The sequence below is a fragment of the Bacillus rossius genome, chromosome 1 (assembly GCF_032445375.1).
Source record: "Bacillus rossius redtenbacheri isolate Brsri chromosome 1, Brsri_v3, whole genome shotgun sequence".
Taxonomy (NCBI): domain Eukaryota; kingdom Metazoa; phylum Arthropoda; class Insecta; order Phasmatodea; family Bacillidae; genus Bacillus; species Bacillus rossius.
The window spans coordinates 94,077,016-94,093,286 of record NC_086330.1 but is presented as its reverse complement, the minus strand read 5'-3'; the positions used below and the strand labels follow the sequence as shown (position 1 = coordinate 94,093,286).

The window sequence follows — 16,271 nt, the reverse complement described above, 5'->3', positions numbered from 1 at the left end:
AAATCAATATGACAAACTTTTGATTTAGACACTGATTATTAGTTGTTCCCATACACTAATCTGGAAATCTATTAATCCCTTTAACAAAATCTATAACACTGTTGACCAACTAATCATCATCGTCACACCATTCGAAAATGAATGTTTGTTTACATTTTTGCGCTTTTTGGCGCGATTTAAAATGCTTTCTGCTTGATATTAAGACGCTGTTCCAACTATATGCCAGCGCCCCCAGCTGACATGGTATGGCCACTCACGTTAAGGCTGTTCCAAACACTGTTCGCCCAATCATCTGCTTGCTTTTGTATTTATCCGGTGTCGCTGTTCCAAGCTGACGTCAGTTCCCCGAGCGGTGTGCGTAGGCTTTAAAACTTCGCCTGTTTGTCTCATCTATCCAAACATTATGCCGGAAAGGAAAATAAAGGCTGTAGTTCTACGTATTTTTACAGTATATTTTTGAGTTTAACATTATAACGTGAGCGTGTGTAAGCTTTTGTTTGCTTTAGTGCATTTATGACTAATGTTCAGTGGCGGCCATGTTGCGGTGTTTGTTTACAAGTGACGAGACAAGTCTTTTACCCAGTATTTAAATTGCGCTTAAAAACACTGCAATTTCACGTTTTAATACTAAATTTTGTGTAAAAACGCTGTGTTATGGTGATTTCGCGTAAAGACTGTATTTTACGGTGATTTCGCGTTTATCGTCGTTTAATCGCGATCGCGAAAAGAACAGGCCCCTATGCATGACTTATTAAATGGTTTGGTGTGCTTTTGTTTACTCTTTTTTAACAAACGTACTTTTCTGGAATATGTTACTTAATTTTTTTCTGCAGAAAAGATTAAAACACGTAAGTAACGTAAATGTTACTTAAAAACGTCAAGCAACAGTTCTGAAGCAAAAAATATGTCGGCGCTTTTGTGTTACGTAGAGATTTTGAAATAGGTGGGGGCCTATTAGGGATTGAAGGAAGACCAGAGCCTGGCTAGGACTGCGGATTACGTGTTTGGAGCAGTTGGGTAAGCAAGGTAAAAGGTTTCAGGTACACAGACATTTTTATTCAAACAATAAATTACTGATGTTGTTAAGTCGATACAATTTTAGGCAAAGTTTAAATACAATAATCAATAAACAATGATATAGGAAAAAACGGGCTTCAATGGTAAGCCGGCTACACCGTGTAACGATCCCATTAAACAACGCAGATGACGTGAAGTAAGAGCAGTGTCTAGTATTACAATTCAAACATTTTACATTTTTCAAACTACTGCAAAGTGCAGTTAAAAGCGTTACGATGACAAAGCTACTGCAAGGCGCAGCTACATTTAAAGATTTACATAATTAAATAAAAGATCAAAACAGATGCGACGACGTCTCAGGGGAAGATAATCACCAAAAAAACAAAACTAAGTTTCCTAGTTAAATAACGTTAAGTCACGTTAAAACATTAATCCAAACTTATAATTTTCCAGGTGGCGGCCGAAAGGGAATTTAGACAAAAAAATTACAAATATATGACTACATTAAAGCAAGGGCCACCGCCTCACACATAACTCAATTCCAACTTACATGTTTCCCCTGAGGTCGCACACACACGTAGTGATGGGTAGTGGAAAGTTTCCTGTCGGAAATTTCCTGCCGAAAACTTTCAAAAATGGAAAATTTACAGACCCCATGGAAACTTTGAAAAAAAGTGGAAACATTGGGAAACATAGAATTTTTTTTAGCTGTAACAGTTGAGTGCTGTTGAGTATGTATGCAAAATTTCAACCGATATGGAACACATTGTAGAAGGTATAGTTTTAACAGAGTTAGCTCAGTACCTAAGTAGAGAAGGTATGTGGGCCAAAGAATTTCTTTGGATGGCGCTTGAAAAAGGTAAAATTGAACCCTGTACTTGGTGGAAAGGTCTGTGTGGTCATACACAGCTGTCAAAAGTAGCAAACAGAATCTTAGGTATGCCAGTAACCTCTGCTGCTACAGAGAGGTCTTTCAGTACACATGGTAGTATACATACAAAACTAAGAAACCGCTTGACCACTGAAAGAGCAGGTAAAATATCATTCATTGCCCACAACTGGAAATTGTGTCACCACATCCTGGAGGACATTGAAAAATTGGAAAGGAAAGAATCTATTACTGTCATTGTGGAAGACAAATGTGAGAAAGTATATCAGAAGAAAAAACTACCACAGTGTGTTTTAAAAGAAGACAGTGCATCTTGTTCTAACAATGAAACAGAAGAGGAAGAAAACAGTGATTTCAGTTATGAAGACAATGATGATTTCATTGGTTTATAAGACCCAATATGACTTAAATAAGGACATGTTTGTTTCCAATTCAGTTAAAACTGTAACATGTATGATTTCTTATTATGAATGCAACTAATTGTTGATCAATATTTTTTTTTAGTGTTCTATTTGTTACAACTTATTTGTCTTTATTTCCAATCAGTTGATAAATTGTAATAATATAGTTTATAGTGTTAATATTTTCAAATCTATGTAGTCAAATATTTTAACTGTGATTGACCAGGTAATTGTTTTTTCAGAAGGAATCATTTCTGTTAAATCTGCAGTTAAGTATTCTTTACTTTAATTTTTCTTCCACTACATTAGCTTTTTGTAATGTTGAAAGCAGCTGATTAAATAATTTTCAGATTTAAAAACTGATTAGGCCTACTTGCAATGAATTTGTGAACTGTATTTGTAAAAAAGAATAATTCCACCTAAATGTTGAAATTAATTTAGAACAGCACCCACAGTAAATTCTACATCGCTAACGAAAGATATTTTAATGTCCTCTTAATACTGCAACTGTGAATATTGTATTTTACAATATGAAAATTTCATACAGTAGAGACAGTCACATGTCTAATTCTCTGAAATGGTTATTTATAAACCAACATCAAAGTTTCCTAAAATTTCCTATGTTTTTCGGTTTTTGGAAAGTTTCCATGAAAATTTCCAGGAAAATTTCAGATAGATAAAATTTTGGACATTTACCCATCCCTACACACACGTAGGTCTAAGTTGACCTAAACGACTACATGCTCGTAGACTACAACCGCTGACAACCGAGCCTGACAAAAATCAAGGAAGAAAGAGGGCCTCCTGACCAACAAACACAGCTTTTATAACATCGCGCCGCAGCGCGCGCATGCGCCAATCAACGAGAGGAGGGGGTGAACGAGTAGACATAGAAACACTAGGGAGGGGGAGAAAGGAGGGAGAAGGAGCAGGGGAGCGGAGTGCCGGAAGCCGATGCGGCGCGCACAGTTCAAATCGCTACAACTTTTTTTGTCTTCAGAAAGTGGTAATCGGCAAAAAGGATCGGCATGCATGAAGCCGATCATGCAAATGACAAAAATGACCAACATCGGCCGATCTTAATAATCGGCAATCGGCATTGGCTCACCCCTAATTACAATCATCAAAAGCTGAATCAGATGATGATTATGACTGTGAGGAGCCGCCTGTGACAGCTATGGAAGCTATTTCGAGCTTATAATAACTGAACAAATTCATCTCTCAACACAAAAAGGTTCCAGAAGCAATCAAAAAATCTTTCTATAACATAAAACATTTTGTTCAACAGAGCATTACTCAAACTCAAAAACCAACTGAAATAACAGATTTTTTAAAAACTAATAAATTTAAGGTATGCAGAAACACCAATATTTAAACTGATGACAGATGTTCGCCAAATGATAATGTTGTATCTTATGAATGAGGGTTGAATTATGTTTTATAGATGTGTGTTTATGTGATATCCTTGTGCTTTCTCTGGTGAATACATGTGCAAAGTTGTGATTTGTTATATGACATAGAGTTTGACGAAAACATAAGCATATAATAATGTTTAAATTATATAAAAATTAGTTTGACTGAAATTTTTAGTATTAAAATAATTCATTTTCCAACAGTATTATACCATCCCGAAGTTAGGGAATGGTATCTATCATAACTTTTATCCCGAGTTTCGGGATCCCATCCACCTCTAATTATTTGTTTATTTCCCAAAAGCCACACTACACTACAAATTTATTTCTTTCCCTACGTATTCATTACATGCTGCGGAAAAATACTTTTTAGTAGCATTCTAATTCTCAAGCTTACTATTCAAATTCGATAATTGTATTCAAGAATAATTTGGTATTCATATTCGCACAGCCTATTATGGACCAATTAGAACCAGAACTATATATATTTGATTCTGCTTTAAAATTATACACAGTAAGTTTACTGTATCGTTTACACTAAATTTTAGTAAAAAATCAGATACTGATTACTATCACCATATGAATTTATGATAATACAGTTGGTTTTAAGACATTATTATACTGCGTAGTATGAAAAATCACCGATACCGCTTTATACTTAGATATAGAATATTTCCTTGTGTTTTCCAGGTCGTGAAGATAACTTCTTCAATTCCCTGATTTACTGTTTTCCAGAGTTTCCCCCGCCCTGATTAACACTGCACCAACTGCCATGACACAATTGTAGATATGTAGTTATAATGGCAAACAGCTTGTATGTACATTCTATCTCCATGCCAAGAGGCATCAGTGAGGAGCCTCACCCTGATCTGCTCTATGATCTTGCGTATCTGGGGCTCGAAGCCCATGTCCAGCATGCGGTCGGCCTCGTCCAGCACCAGGTAGGTGCAGCGACGCAGGTTGGTGGTGCTCCGCTCCAGGAAGTCTATCAGGCGGCCCGGCGTGGCGATGCAGATCTCCACTCCCCTCTCCAGGTCCCTAGCCTGGAACACGACAGCACGGAACTGCACTCTCATCTCAACACACACAGCATCAGGGTGGTGAGGTTGCTGGACTACACCTCTCATCACAACAGCTTCATGGCTACTACTTAACATCACTGTACCCAATTACAACAACAAAAGTTTAAAGGCACTACAATGTTTTAGAGAAATATTGGGAGCCCCATGAGACCATGTACCACGGATGATTGCAAGGTCAACCAACACACTTTCTCTAAGCCTATATTTACTTTTGCCTGGTAAATGCAAGGCTTCCGCTCTTAAGTGATACCTAGTATTGAAAATCATTATACCTAGGGATGCCAACTTCTGAGAAGTCTCATCAGTAGTCACCCCTCCTCGCCAATGGATCATCGACCACACTTTGTAAGAGAGGGGTCCGGAGACCCACCCCCGGAAAAATTTGAATTTCAAGGTGTAAACTGCTATTTACGCAGTTTTTGTATCTGAATATTAAATATACTACCAGTTGGAAATTTGCTATTGTTTTATAATATTTCAGGTTAAAAATTATACACATTGGTAGCCTTGAGGGAAAGAGAGAAAACAATGAACACCTTAAGTGCTATCTGCCCTCTAAAACTCACAAATGACCAAAATTGTTTTTTTGTATACATACAACGCACATGCAAACACAATGAGAGACCAAATAAATCAGAACACTTAAAACATGGTACATTACATTTACCTGCACTCACAACTAAAATATCTCATTTATGGCTAAATTATAAATAAAAAATTGCAAGCTCACCTCAACAGGAATTTCTGATCACATATTTCCGAAAGTTATGAAATAGGCCTAGGCCTACTATTTTTTTTTTTTAAGTTGTACACTCATTTCTGGAATGTCTATATACATTTAACTTATATACACACACATATTTACAAAATCGTCTCATTTCAGCAGTATGCCAACAAGTTAATTTATAAATCCTCCTTATGCACCCCTCCTTGCTTCAACTGGTTAACAGTAGCATGCTTAGCCATTTCTAGTTGCTTCTTGGAAAACTTCTTTTTGTAACATTTATCTCCGTGTGCACCCATTTTTATTTTTTCAACCATTAAAGCATTTAATGTCTCAGTTCCAAGATTTGCACGAAAGTCAGTAGCATTTTGCCTTACTATACTGAAAATACGCTCTGTCGCAGCATTGCTGTGAGGAACTAATAATATGGTCAGCATAAGTTTTGGGAGAACCTTGTACCGTATCTACCCGCAGAAGGGTCGCCCCTGCGTATATTTCGCATCTATAATTTTGGAAATAACTGTCAAACACTTTCACCATAAGGGTCACTTTGGAATATGGATCACAATATATCTCTGTCTCCAGTAGAACACAATTTAAGTATTAATGATTTATGTCTCTGGTTATTATTGCTGGATAAGAAACACGGCACCTGGTTTTTTGTCTCTCACCTTTTCCTCCTTTATGGCCCAAGAATATTATTTTTTATACTTGTGTTCCTCTTTCCGTTTATTATATTTTAACCCGTCCCCTTCCCCAAGAGAGAAAAAAAAAGGCACACTGCTTCATTTATTTTGTCAGTTACTTCTATAAAACCAAGCACGCCTTTCAATGCAGTTTTGTCATGGAATGTAGCAGTAGAAAGCATGGGAAATCTCACCCCAAAAACAATCTTTGAATATGTTTGCATCAAAAAACCTGTCAAGATAGACATGATGATTACATAGGCTGCCAGTTCCCGGACTTTTAAACAATGAGATGGGGAGAGAGAACCATAAAAAAATGCTGCATGCCCCCCCCCCCTCCCACTCTTACACCTACGGCCCCACCCCCGTCAGCATACCAGAATTCCCTGACTTTTCCCAGGTCAGAAAATTTCTTTACTAACAAAATAATCAATAAAAAGATTCCCACGCTCTTGCTTCAGTCGATTTCTCAGAGTTCTCCCTGCCAAACTAATAATGTATCCCAGTCTGATCAGCATGTCGCAAGATAACATTTCAATACAACATAAATTATTATTAAAACATCTTCAAACATACATAACATGCAGAATTGACTATAATGATTTCCTGCACAATATACAGGGTGGCCACTACATTTGTGATACAAAATTCCAGGTTTTTTCCAGGTTTTTCCAGGTTTTTTCAAGATTTTCCAGGTTTTGCAATATATACAAAATTACATGTTTTTATTTATGTAATACATGATACAAAGCACACATTTTAAAACACAGGAACTTTATAGCACTAAATATAGTAAAACAAAAATGCACAAAATGTGATACATACCTAACTAAAAAAACAGGTGACAGTCAGGGGCGCAACAACTAAATTTCCAAAGGGAAGGGGGAATATACCTTTTTATAAAAAATCATCGATCCCCCCTAATGAAGCGGGGGGTCCGGGGGCCCTGCCCAGGGAAAATTTGTATTTCAAGGTGGAAAATGGTGCTATTTAAGCAGCTTTATTATCTAAAAATATATTACACAGCACTTTCTTTGCCCCTGTTTGCCCACACTTCAAGGTTTCAGAAAGGGGGGGGGGGGGCAAAATACCCTTGCCCCCCCCCCCCCCCTTGTTGTTGCACCACTGGTGACAGTTTACTAAGTTTATATTTGCCACATAACTTTAACCTTATTTTGTGTTTCAAATTTCTTCGTCTATGAGAGCTGTCTGTTTTACGGCATCACTCATTATTTTGACTTTTTTTGTCTCAAGTCCCATGAGAGTCTTTTCAGCTAGTTTTTTTTTCTTGAACCAAATATATTTGGTATATTTTGTGCATATTAAATAGAGCACAACACTGGCCGGCTGGTGGTTGTTTTCATTCAAAACGTGGCTAAATAACTTGCATGGATCAGACTGAAAACATCAGGCTATACGTGTAAGTTATAAGGAATCTTATTATCATGAATTGAGATATGTTTTTCCAGTAGATATACACAGCGACCGACCGGATGCTCGCCCGCGTCTTGTCTTAACTGTCGCAGCGATGTTTATTTTGACAGCTCAAGCAATTATCTTTTCCCGTGGATTGATAGAAAAAGGTCGCTTCACCCAGCATAAAAAAAAAGGGCTACGCCACTTATTCCCCACGCAGGAAACACACTGGCTGCCGTCTGTCATCCCCCGCATTTCCCCCTTTCTTTCTTTTAACATTCCACGTCTCGCCTCTCACGCGAGCAATAACGAAGCGATGTAGCAGTTGCACCACACATTGGGCAGTGTTTATGCTTTGTTTGGTGACCGCAGGAGGTCCAACATGCTTTTATTCGGTATATTCCCTTTTCATAGGACCACTGCTATTAAAATTCATTAATATTTAAGTTTGAAAGCTTGTAAATTCCTTGCCAGAGATGACTGAACTCTAACTTGGTTCCCCCCCCCCCCCCTTCACAACACTCTTCAGTACCCTATTCACAGTAGCCAAATTTTACGGGCGAAAGGAGGGTTAAAAGAGCAGTTTCTCACTGAAGGTTTTTCAAAGGGGAGGGAAGTTGGGGTGTTATAAGGGAGGACACTAGATGGTTTGTGTGAGCTAGCCTTGAAGAATGTTACAGAGGGGAGGGCGTCATGAAGCCGCTGTCGCCAGCCAGCCGGGCGAGCTTAGTGTGCGCCCACTCGCGTTGCAGAACCTACCACAGCCATATTTTTAAAGGAAATGTCCCATTTTTTTTTGTTATTCTTACATGAACATTATTGGAAGTGTTAAAGCCAACACAAAAATACGCTGTGTGTTAAAATTAAAAGATTTTAATGATCTTTCATTGCATTTTTTAAATATTTTTTTTCTGATTTTCACATTTTGGTCAAAATGTCCAATTTTTTGACGGTTCCCGAGAATGTATTCGTAAAATCACTGCTTAGTTAAATCTGGTGTTCGTGAAATCGGGGTTCTGGTGTACATAATTATTATACATTTAGTATTATTATTTTACAAATTTTAAGTGAACATAGCATTACCGACGTTAAGGTGCGTTAATGCGGAAGGTTTATCGGCTAGCCTCAACACACAGCTGTGAATATTCGTAAAAAAACAAGCAGTGTCGTTAGTTACTGGACATATTTGACAGTTTATTGATAGGCGATGTATTTACAAGACGTTGTAGTTTATAACACCGCTAAACCGTTGGAAGCTTCTAGTATAAATTAAAGTAATAAAAGTGCAAACGTAGGACTTCTTTGTTTCAGGAAGCATTGGTTTCATCCTGAGGAGGTTGAGTGGAAAAAAATTCTGTAAGTTGCAGGTTTCTTGATTGGTTATTTATAACTCTATTGTGATTTTTAGATTTGGCATGGCTTGTAAATGCTCCCCTACCCATCGTATCGATCTTGAAACTTTTATTGCATATCTTGCATCTCGCACAAGTTCTGTCTTTCGCATCCTCAGTAGCCCATGGATACTCAGACTTGTAACGACAGGAATACCTAGTAGACATTGCCTCAATGGCTTCCTAACAAACTGCACAGCGTAAGACTAACATTGCTCGAAGACTTGTACTGAACAGAACAAATTAGAACAACACCCTGCATTGCACGCCGTAGTGCGGTTCATATTCCCCCTCCCCCTCTTAGTGACGTATTGCGTCTATGAGGAAAGAAGAAACATGACACGCCTGGGAACACTACAGCCGCTGCCAACATGACACTGTATAGATTTGCCGCGTGATTATCAGACGCCGCGATGTACGTCTTATATAAGTTGTGCGCATTTACACTGCAGCATTTGTCCAGGAAAGAAGTAAAATTCCAGACAGTTTCCCGGTTTTACCCGGGCCCTTTCAAATTCCCGACATTTTCCCGGTTTTTCCCGTTTTCCTGGTTTGGTGGCCACCCTGAATATACAGATTTCACTCATATTTCCATCAACACTATATATCCATCACTGCCTATCTGAAGGAAAAATACACTAATGTATTTATTTGATCAAATTCTGTAACTTTGATTGTGATCAGGATAGACTATAAATATTTAACTATGATTCAGGTTAGTAAAAAGTTGTTTGTATCCCTTAGGTTTAATTGATGCCATCTGCCCGGGCACACATATAGTGTGTAGAGCTTCAGTCAAAACATGATATGAAAACTACTCAAGATATCCAATAGGGTTTGTTTAAAAAAAGCATTTAATAATTAGCTGAGGGCCATAAAGTAGTTTTGATTCCGGATTAAGTTTTTAAACTGTATTTTTAGAAGAGTTAAAAATTGCTAAAAGGATTGTTTTCAGAGTAACAACCGGTACAAATTCTTGTATGTACTTATGGGACATGCATTACACCTTTACCTTCATTTCTATGTCATTTAATGTTACGCCAAGCCTGCCAATTTCATGGATTTTATCCGTTTTCACGGATTTCAGGACCTCAAACGAATTCCTGGATTTTACTCAATTATAACGGATTTTCTCTAATGGGATTTCCATCATAGCTGTACATACTTCGTCGTTCGTAAAACAAATATCGTAAATGGCGGAGAAAAACACTAATGTTTGGACATTTAGTGCTGCCAACAGCTTTTCCAAAATATTTCAAATGCAAAATGAGCATTGCCAAACATGCATGAAGATGCCTTATTTTGAGGAATTTGGTTATGTTGCTTTAAAAATTATTTCAACATGGGCACAGTAACCCACTATTTATTTTTGTAAAACCCGCATTTAAAACTCATTTATTACATAATACGTAACGGTTTAAAAGGGAGAGATATAAACTGAATTTAATTTTGCGTTCACATCAAACTTAATTTAATTTTTCCGTTCACATCACCAACGTTTTGGTTCATGGTCGTATCGATTACCGTGGCAAGTAAAAAACGTAATTTGTTTACAGTGGCAAGCAAAGCTGCCGTGACCACATGCAGTAACGTAAAATAAATAAAATCTTCCCAATATTCACTTTCAACTTTTAAAATTCCGACTAAACTTTTCTGATGTTTTGATATTTAATGCAGCCCTGTTGTAACATAAATTGTGGGAAATGCTTTCGCTTAAAGTAATATAGGGAAGATAACGGTGTAAGTAAAAAAAAAAAAGGTTCAACACAGCAATTCGTAAATCCTGGGTAGGTAAAAATGAGGTTCTATTGTTGATTATTCATTTATCTATGATTACTACTTTTGTTTAGCTATTTTCTTTAAATTTTGTTGTGTTGCTCTTGTAAAACTTCTACGGCTTGGCGATTTAAACTAGAATTAAATAGGCTACTTGCAGCTCTTGTTACGATGAACAAAAAACGTAAGGCGTAACCAGATCGGGCTCCGTTTAAGCAAAAGTATAAAAGAGAATGGTAAAACCAACTAGAACGGATAAAGACAGGGAGCAGCGATTACCAAGCTAAGTGCACAGTGTGTAATTATGCTCAACAATGTCAGTGGGGGGCATAAGGATCTGCGAACCACACGAAAATACTGAATATCACAAAAGAAATCAAATGGGCATACAACAGAGTTCCTCGCTGTCCAGTTTTGTATTGAAAGAAAATAATGGTGTGATTGATACTGAATTACAATGGGCAAATTTTGTTTGTGAAAACAACCAGCCAATAAGTTTAAGTGATTACTAAACTAGTGCCAAATATGTTCCCAGACAGTGACATAGCAAAAAACTTTCATTGTGGTCGCACAAAAACGGGTATGATTATTCAGCAGGCATTAGCCTCTTGTGAAGAAGTCATTGTGATTACAATGAGAACTTCACTCTTTAACCCTTTAGCTAGTATGAACGTACATGTACGGGCATATTTTTAATGGTATTGTCACGTTCCAGAAATTTCTCGGTGTGGCCGGGTTCATATTTCTGTCTTTCATGGCGCGAGCTGTGGGCGGGCCGCTGCGCCCGTGCGAGAAGCGGCCTCGTTTCGTCAGCGACCGGCCGGCGGTGTGCCGTGTGCTCTCGCTGCACATTCCTCATGAGTCGCGTGGGTCATCGGCCCTCGCGAAGCGGCGGTCTGCTGGCGTGACTAGGTCGCAGCGCGGTGCTCGTTCAGCGGGCTCGGGCCCTGATTGCGAAATTTGGGGGCGGCGACCGAGGTTCTCTGGAAACATCGGCGGGCCGGGACTCTCTGGAAACGTCGGCGAGCCGAGGTTCTCTGGAAGGGTCGGCGGGGCCGAGAGGGTTTATAAGCGGCCGCTGAAGGTTGCTCGGGGCTCACTCTGGGGGAGGCTATGCCTCTCGCCAGTGGCAACGAGTCGGTTAGGGTTTTAGGGATGATAGGCTCTTTGAGGTAGAGGCTAAGCCTGAGAACAGAACTACGTTACTGTAAAGATGGTTGGAGTCGCGGAAATAATGTTTAAGTTATCTTTAAGGACTTAGAATGAGTTTTAACGTCGTGGAAGATTTTGATACCCTCTAGCTGCTCGTAGATCAAAGCGTTTGTAAATAAAGATCCCCTTTTAGTTCATTCAAGTTATAGTTCTTAATTGTAAAGTAACTAATAAGACTGATTGTCAGAATGTCCTTGATTTTATTTATTTAGTTTAATTGTAAAAGTTAATAATTTTGTATGAGTTTAAGATCTCGTGTAATAAACGTACTTTCTTTAGAATTAAGTTTTAAATTCATTTAAAGTAATTCCATCTCTCTCCAGACCTCCTGTACAGGGGGTGGAACCTATTATTTTAAGATCCCAGGTTGTGAATAGTTTTGATTATAAGTACCCCATTTTTATTGCCAAGCGAGTGTAGGTTTCAAGAGTTACAGATCCCCCCCCCCCCCCTCCCTCAATACAGACCTCCATGTCTACCGTGACATTTTGGTGGAGTCTGCCGGGTAGGAAATACCGCGACATTTTGGGTGGAGTCGCCGGATATGTTTATGTCCATCGTGACATTTTGGTTGGAAGCGCCGGGTAGGACATACCGCGACATTTTGGTTGGAAGCGCCGGGTAGGTTCTATTTCTGGTGGGAGACGGAGGTTTTAATGTTAATTTACTGTGTAGATTGTTAAAGTTTTTGACTTAGAAAGTTCATGCGACGTATTTTGTTAGCCGTATTTTGATGGGTTGAGAAACGTGGTAATTAGATCGGGTACTTTAAGTTTCGGTTATGATAGTTAGAGTTATTTAATTAAGAAGTTTTTGTTAAAAATTATGTTAAGGTTTAAGTCTTGGTCCCGTGTAAATAGTTCGGCAGATTTTGTTTCTGAAAAGTAGTTTAGTATGAAGTAGCATGATGTGTAACCCAAAATCGTTATTTTTAGGAGTTATTTTAAATCACGAGCGAGGGAACCAGATTATTGAAACGAGGTGTAAGTAAAACGAAGTGTTACCGAAGTGGTTTCAGCAGTACGAGGCAAGTGGACGCGCTGCAGAGCTGACATAAGCCCCTGTACGTGCTTCGACTTGGCGGTGAGTGCGGAACTGCATACGTTAGCAGCTGTGAGACAGTGGCAGGTTGATGACGTTACGTGGGCGGCGCGGCCGTAAGGACGTGACCTTGACGACAGCTGTGTGAACGCCTGTGCTGGTAACGTAGATTAAGTTAGATAAGTAGTGTTTAATTCTGTATGTAACTTTGTTTTAGGACAAGAGAAAACTTATGCAAGTAAGTGTTTAGTTATAAGAGAAATGTTGAGTGTATTTTAGGCTAAGTCCGGGAGAATGATGTGTGTGTTTATGTTAGGCTATCTGTTGAAATAATTAGTTGAAAGGAGAAAACCACGTAGGATGAAGAAATTTAGACAGGGGGCAGGATACCCCAGCAGCATTCGTGATTTTGTGGAGCAGGTTTTGCCCACGGTAAATAAAAGGTATTAAGTGGCTATCCTGTACGGGATATGACTCCACTGTGAAGTTGTTCTTGTTGAGTTAGAGAAGCATGAGGACAAGTGTTGTGATGTTTACAAGATGCCCTAGAGGAAACTGAGACTTGTGAGAAGTTGATTTTTTTTTTTCAGCGGAAAATTAAGGGAAATAATTAAAAGAGGAGAAGCCTAATAGCATACAATGATACAGTGAAGCAGAGTGTATTGAGATATATGTGTTGATGGGATTAATTATGTAATGAATAATTTATTTTAGGATATTTCAGGAATTCAGAAATTCAGGAAACCAGTGGGAGCACGCGGCGGATGTGTTACGTAATGCTATTATTGGTACTGTTGTTTTGTTTACATAAAAAGTTTTTGTTTTAGTCAGTCAGTCAGTCAGTCATGAGGTTTCATCAGGTCACCTAGTAAGTTTAACTAATTTTTAATTAAGTAAATTCTAATTCCGGTTTAATTAATTTTGTTTATTATGTCACAATTAATTTTTGTTATGAAACTGAGAGTTTGTGTGGGCTATTGGTTCAAGAATGATGTTAAACCTTGTATTTCTAAGAAATATTGTAGAGACACGTGGTCCTAGAGCTGGCTTGCTACGTGCGACGTGCGCGACACGCAGTCATGCAGACATGGTGCGGTGGGCGACTCAGCTGTGCGCTGACCTTGAGTGGCGGACGGCCTGGGGTCGGCACGTTTCGGTCCGATTTGGCAGTTTCCGACCGGCTGGACTTCAAGGGCACAGCAGTGGCGCAGACAGATAAGAGTTTTATAGTTATTTTTTTTATTGTTTTGGATTATTGGCATTATTGACCACACCGTCTTATTATTATTTTTAGAAGTAAAATTATTAAAGTTGAGAACAATAAGTTTAACAGAATTTATTAATTTTTTGTCATAATTATTTTCGTTTCGGCGATAATTAATTTTGTTAACTTTGAGTTTCGGATCACTAGGAGGTACACTGTAAAATGGATAAGCCCTGAGAAAAGTGTGAGGATTGTTTATTTGGGTGTTTAGGGAATTAACTCCAAGGGAAAAAGAGGGTGAATAAGTGTTTTCTTTAGGGTGAGAGACCCTAATGTGAGGGTTTTTGTTATTGTCCAGCCAGTGGAGCTGAGCTGGGACAAGTTGAGGTGTTGTGTCCCTGGGAGAGTAGGGACAAGATAATTGTAGCGCAGACCCATAGGAGATGGGCTGGCTACAGGATAAAGGGTCGGGAGAACCCTGAGGTGTTAGTGGTATGGGGCAGGTGATCCCCAGTGTAGTACCGAAGTGGTTATCCTGTATAGGATAAGGTACCACTTCAATGAATTTAGTTGGTGGGTGTAGAGACCCCTGTGTACGAGGTTGTTAGTGGGCCTATAGCAGATAGGCACTACAGAAAAATTTGTTGTTGTTGTGGAGGTAAATTCCCTGGGTATAAGTAAGGAATTGTGTTAAAGTTAGGAAGAAGAGATATGCGAAACATTGCTGAAGTGAGCTAGTGTACCTGCCTAAGTGTCAAATTTAATTTTAATAAATTAATTTATGAGAAATTTTATTCTGTTAATAAATGATAAAAAAAATAGCTGTGTGATTCAGAGGAAACATTTTTTTATCTAATGATTTATTTTGTTTGTGCCTGGTACTTATCAGTTTTTGTAAAGTAGTGTTTCAGTACCCAGTCCAGTGGTGACCTGTAACTGACTTCATGACTTGGAAGACTGTGGATGGTGTTGCTGGTGGCACTCCAGGGAGGACCTGATGGCACCACCATTACCTGCAGAGGCAGTAGAGACTGTCAGGCTGAAAGGAAAAATGAAGAGTAAGAAGACGTCTTCATCATTTCCAAGAACCACATCCCATTCAAGAACTCTATAAGGTCATGTAAAATTTAATTTATTTATCTCGTAATTTTTTTTTTAAACACAGTTTTAAACAGTGTGGATTAGTAGTGTTTATTTTAGACTGGAGAAGCCGAAAACAGAAGCAGAATGGCTATAACAGTGTTTGTTTATTTTTGTAAACTAATTTTTTTTTTAGTAGGCCGAGGCAGAATTTATTTTTAAGATTAAATTACATGTTTTGTGATTTCGTAGTAATAATTCATGTGTACCATTTAATAACTTTTACAGTAGAACAATGTTAGGATTTATTTTAATGAATTGAGGAGGTAATGTTTTTTTTCTTGGTTATGAGGTTTTAGTGAATAATGTTAGGGTTTAAGAGTATCTTAATTTTCTGAGAAATAATTAGGAGAAGACTTTATTCAATACTAATTAACAGATTTATGTTTTAGGGTTTTGGAGCTTGAACTTTTGTTAAGAGGTGTCAGAGTGACACAAAGTGCGTATTTTATTAAGTATAAAAGTTTGTATACAAAATAGTGAGAAAAAGTTTTTTGGTTAGGCTTATAAAGTTTTATTTGACAGTCAAATAGATTTTTCTTAATCTGTTAAGATTGTTCACTGATAAGGGATGAGTAGGTTGCCTATCATTTATTATTTTCTAATTTAAAAAAAAATTGGACAGTTTTGATTTGAAGGTTTTCAGTTTCTTTTGTATTCAAGTGATAATTTTATTTTATTTTTGGGGTCAGCATGGAATAGGTTTGCGATAGGGGTGGGAGCTGGCCACTCTTTCCTTATCCTCCCTACCATGGTATAGAAATTATTAAAGTATTTGAAGAAGAAGAAGAAGAAGAAGAAGAAGAAGAAGAAGAAAAGTTGCAGTCAAGGGTTGGACTCAGCCATCATTACTTTGTTTCTGGTGACAGTGTGCCATGTT

The 16,271-nt window shown here is 38.2% G+C and overlaps 1 protein-coding gene across 1 annotated transcript in view; it reads right to left on the bottom strand.

The window, feature by feature from the left end:
* The window catches only part of LOC134540221 (probable ATP-dependent RNA helicase DDX5), a 166,396-nt gene that overhangs the window by 76,003 nt on the left and 74,122 nt on the right, over window positions 1-16,271 (bottom strand). The window contains exon 6 of the mRNA XM_063382835.1: window positions 4,583-4,762. Within this exon, the coding sequence (XP_063238905.1) occupies window positions 4,583-4,762 (180 nt within the window). The remainder of the gene's footprint in view (window positions 1-4,582; window positions 4,763-16,271) is intronic.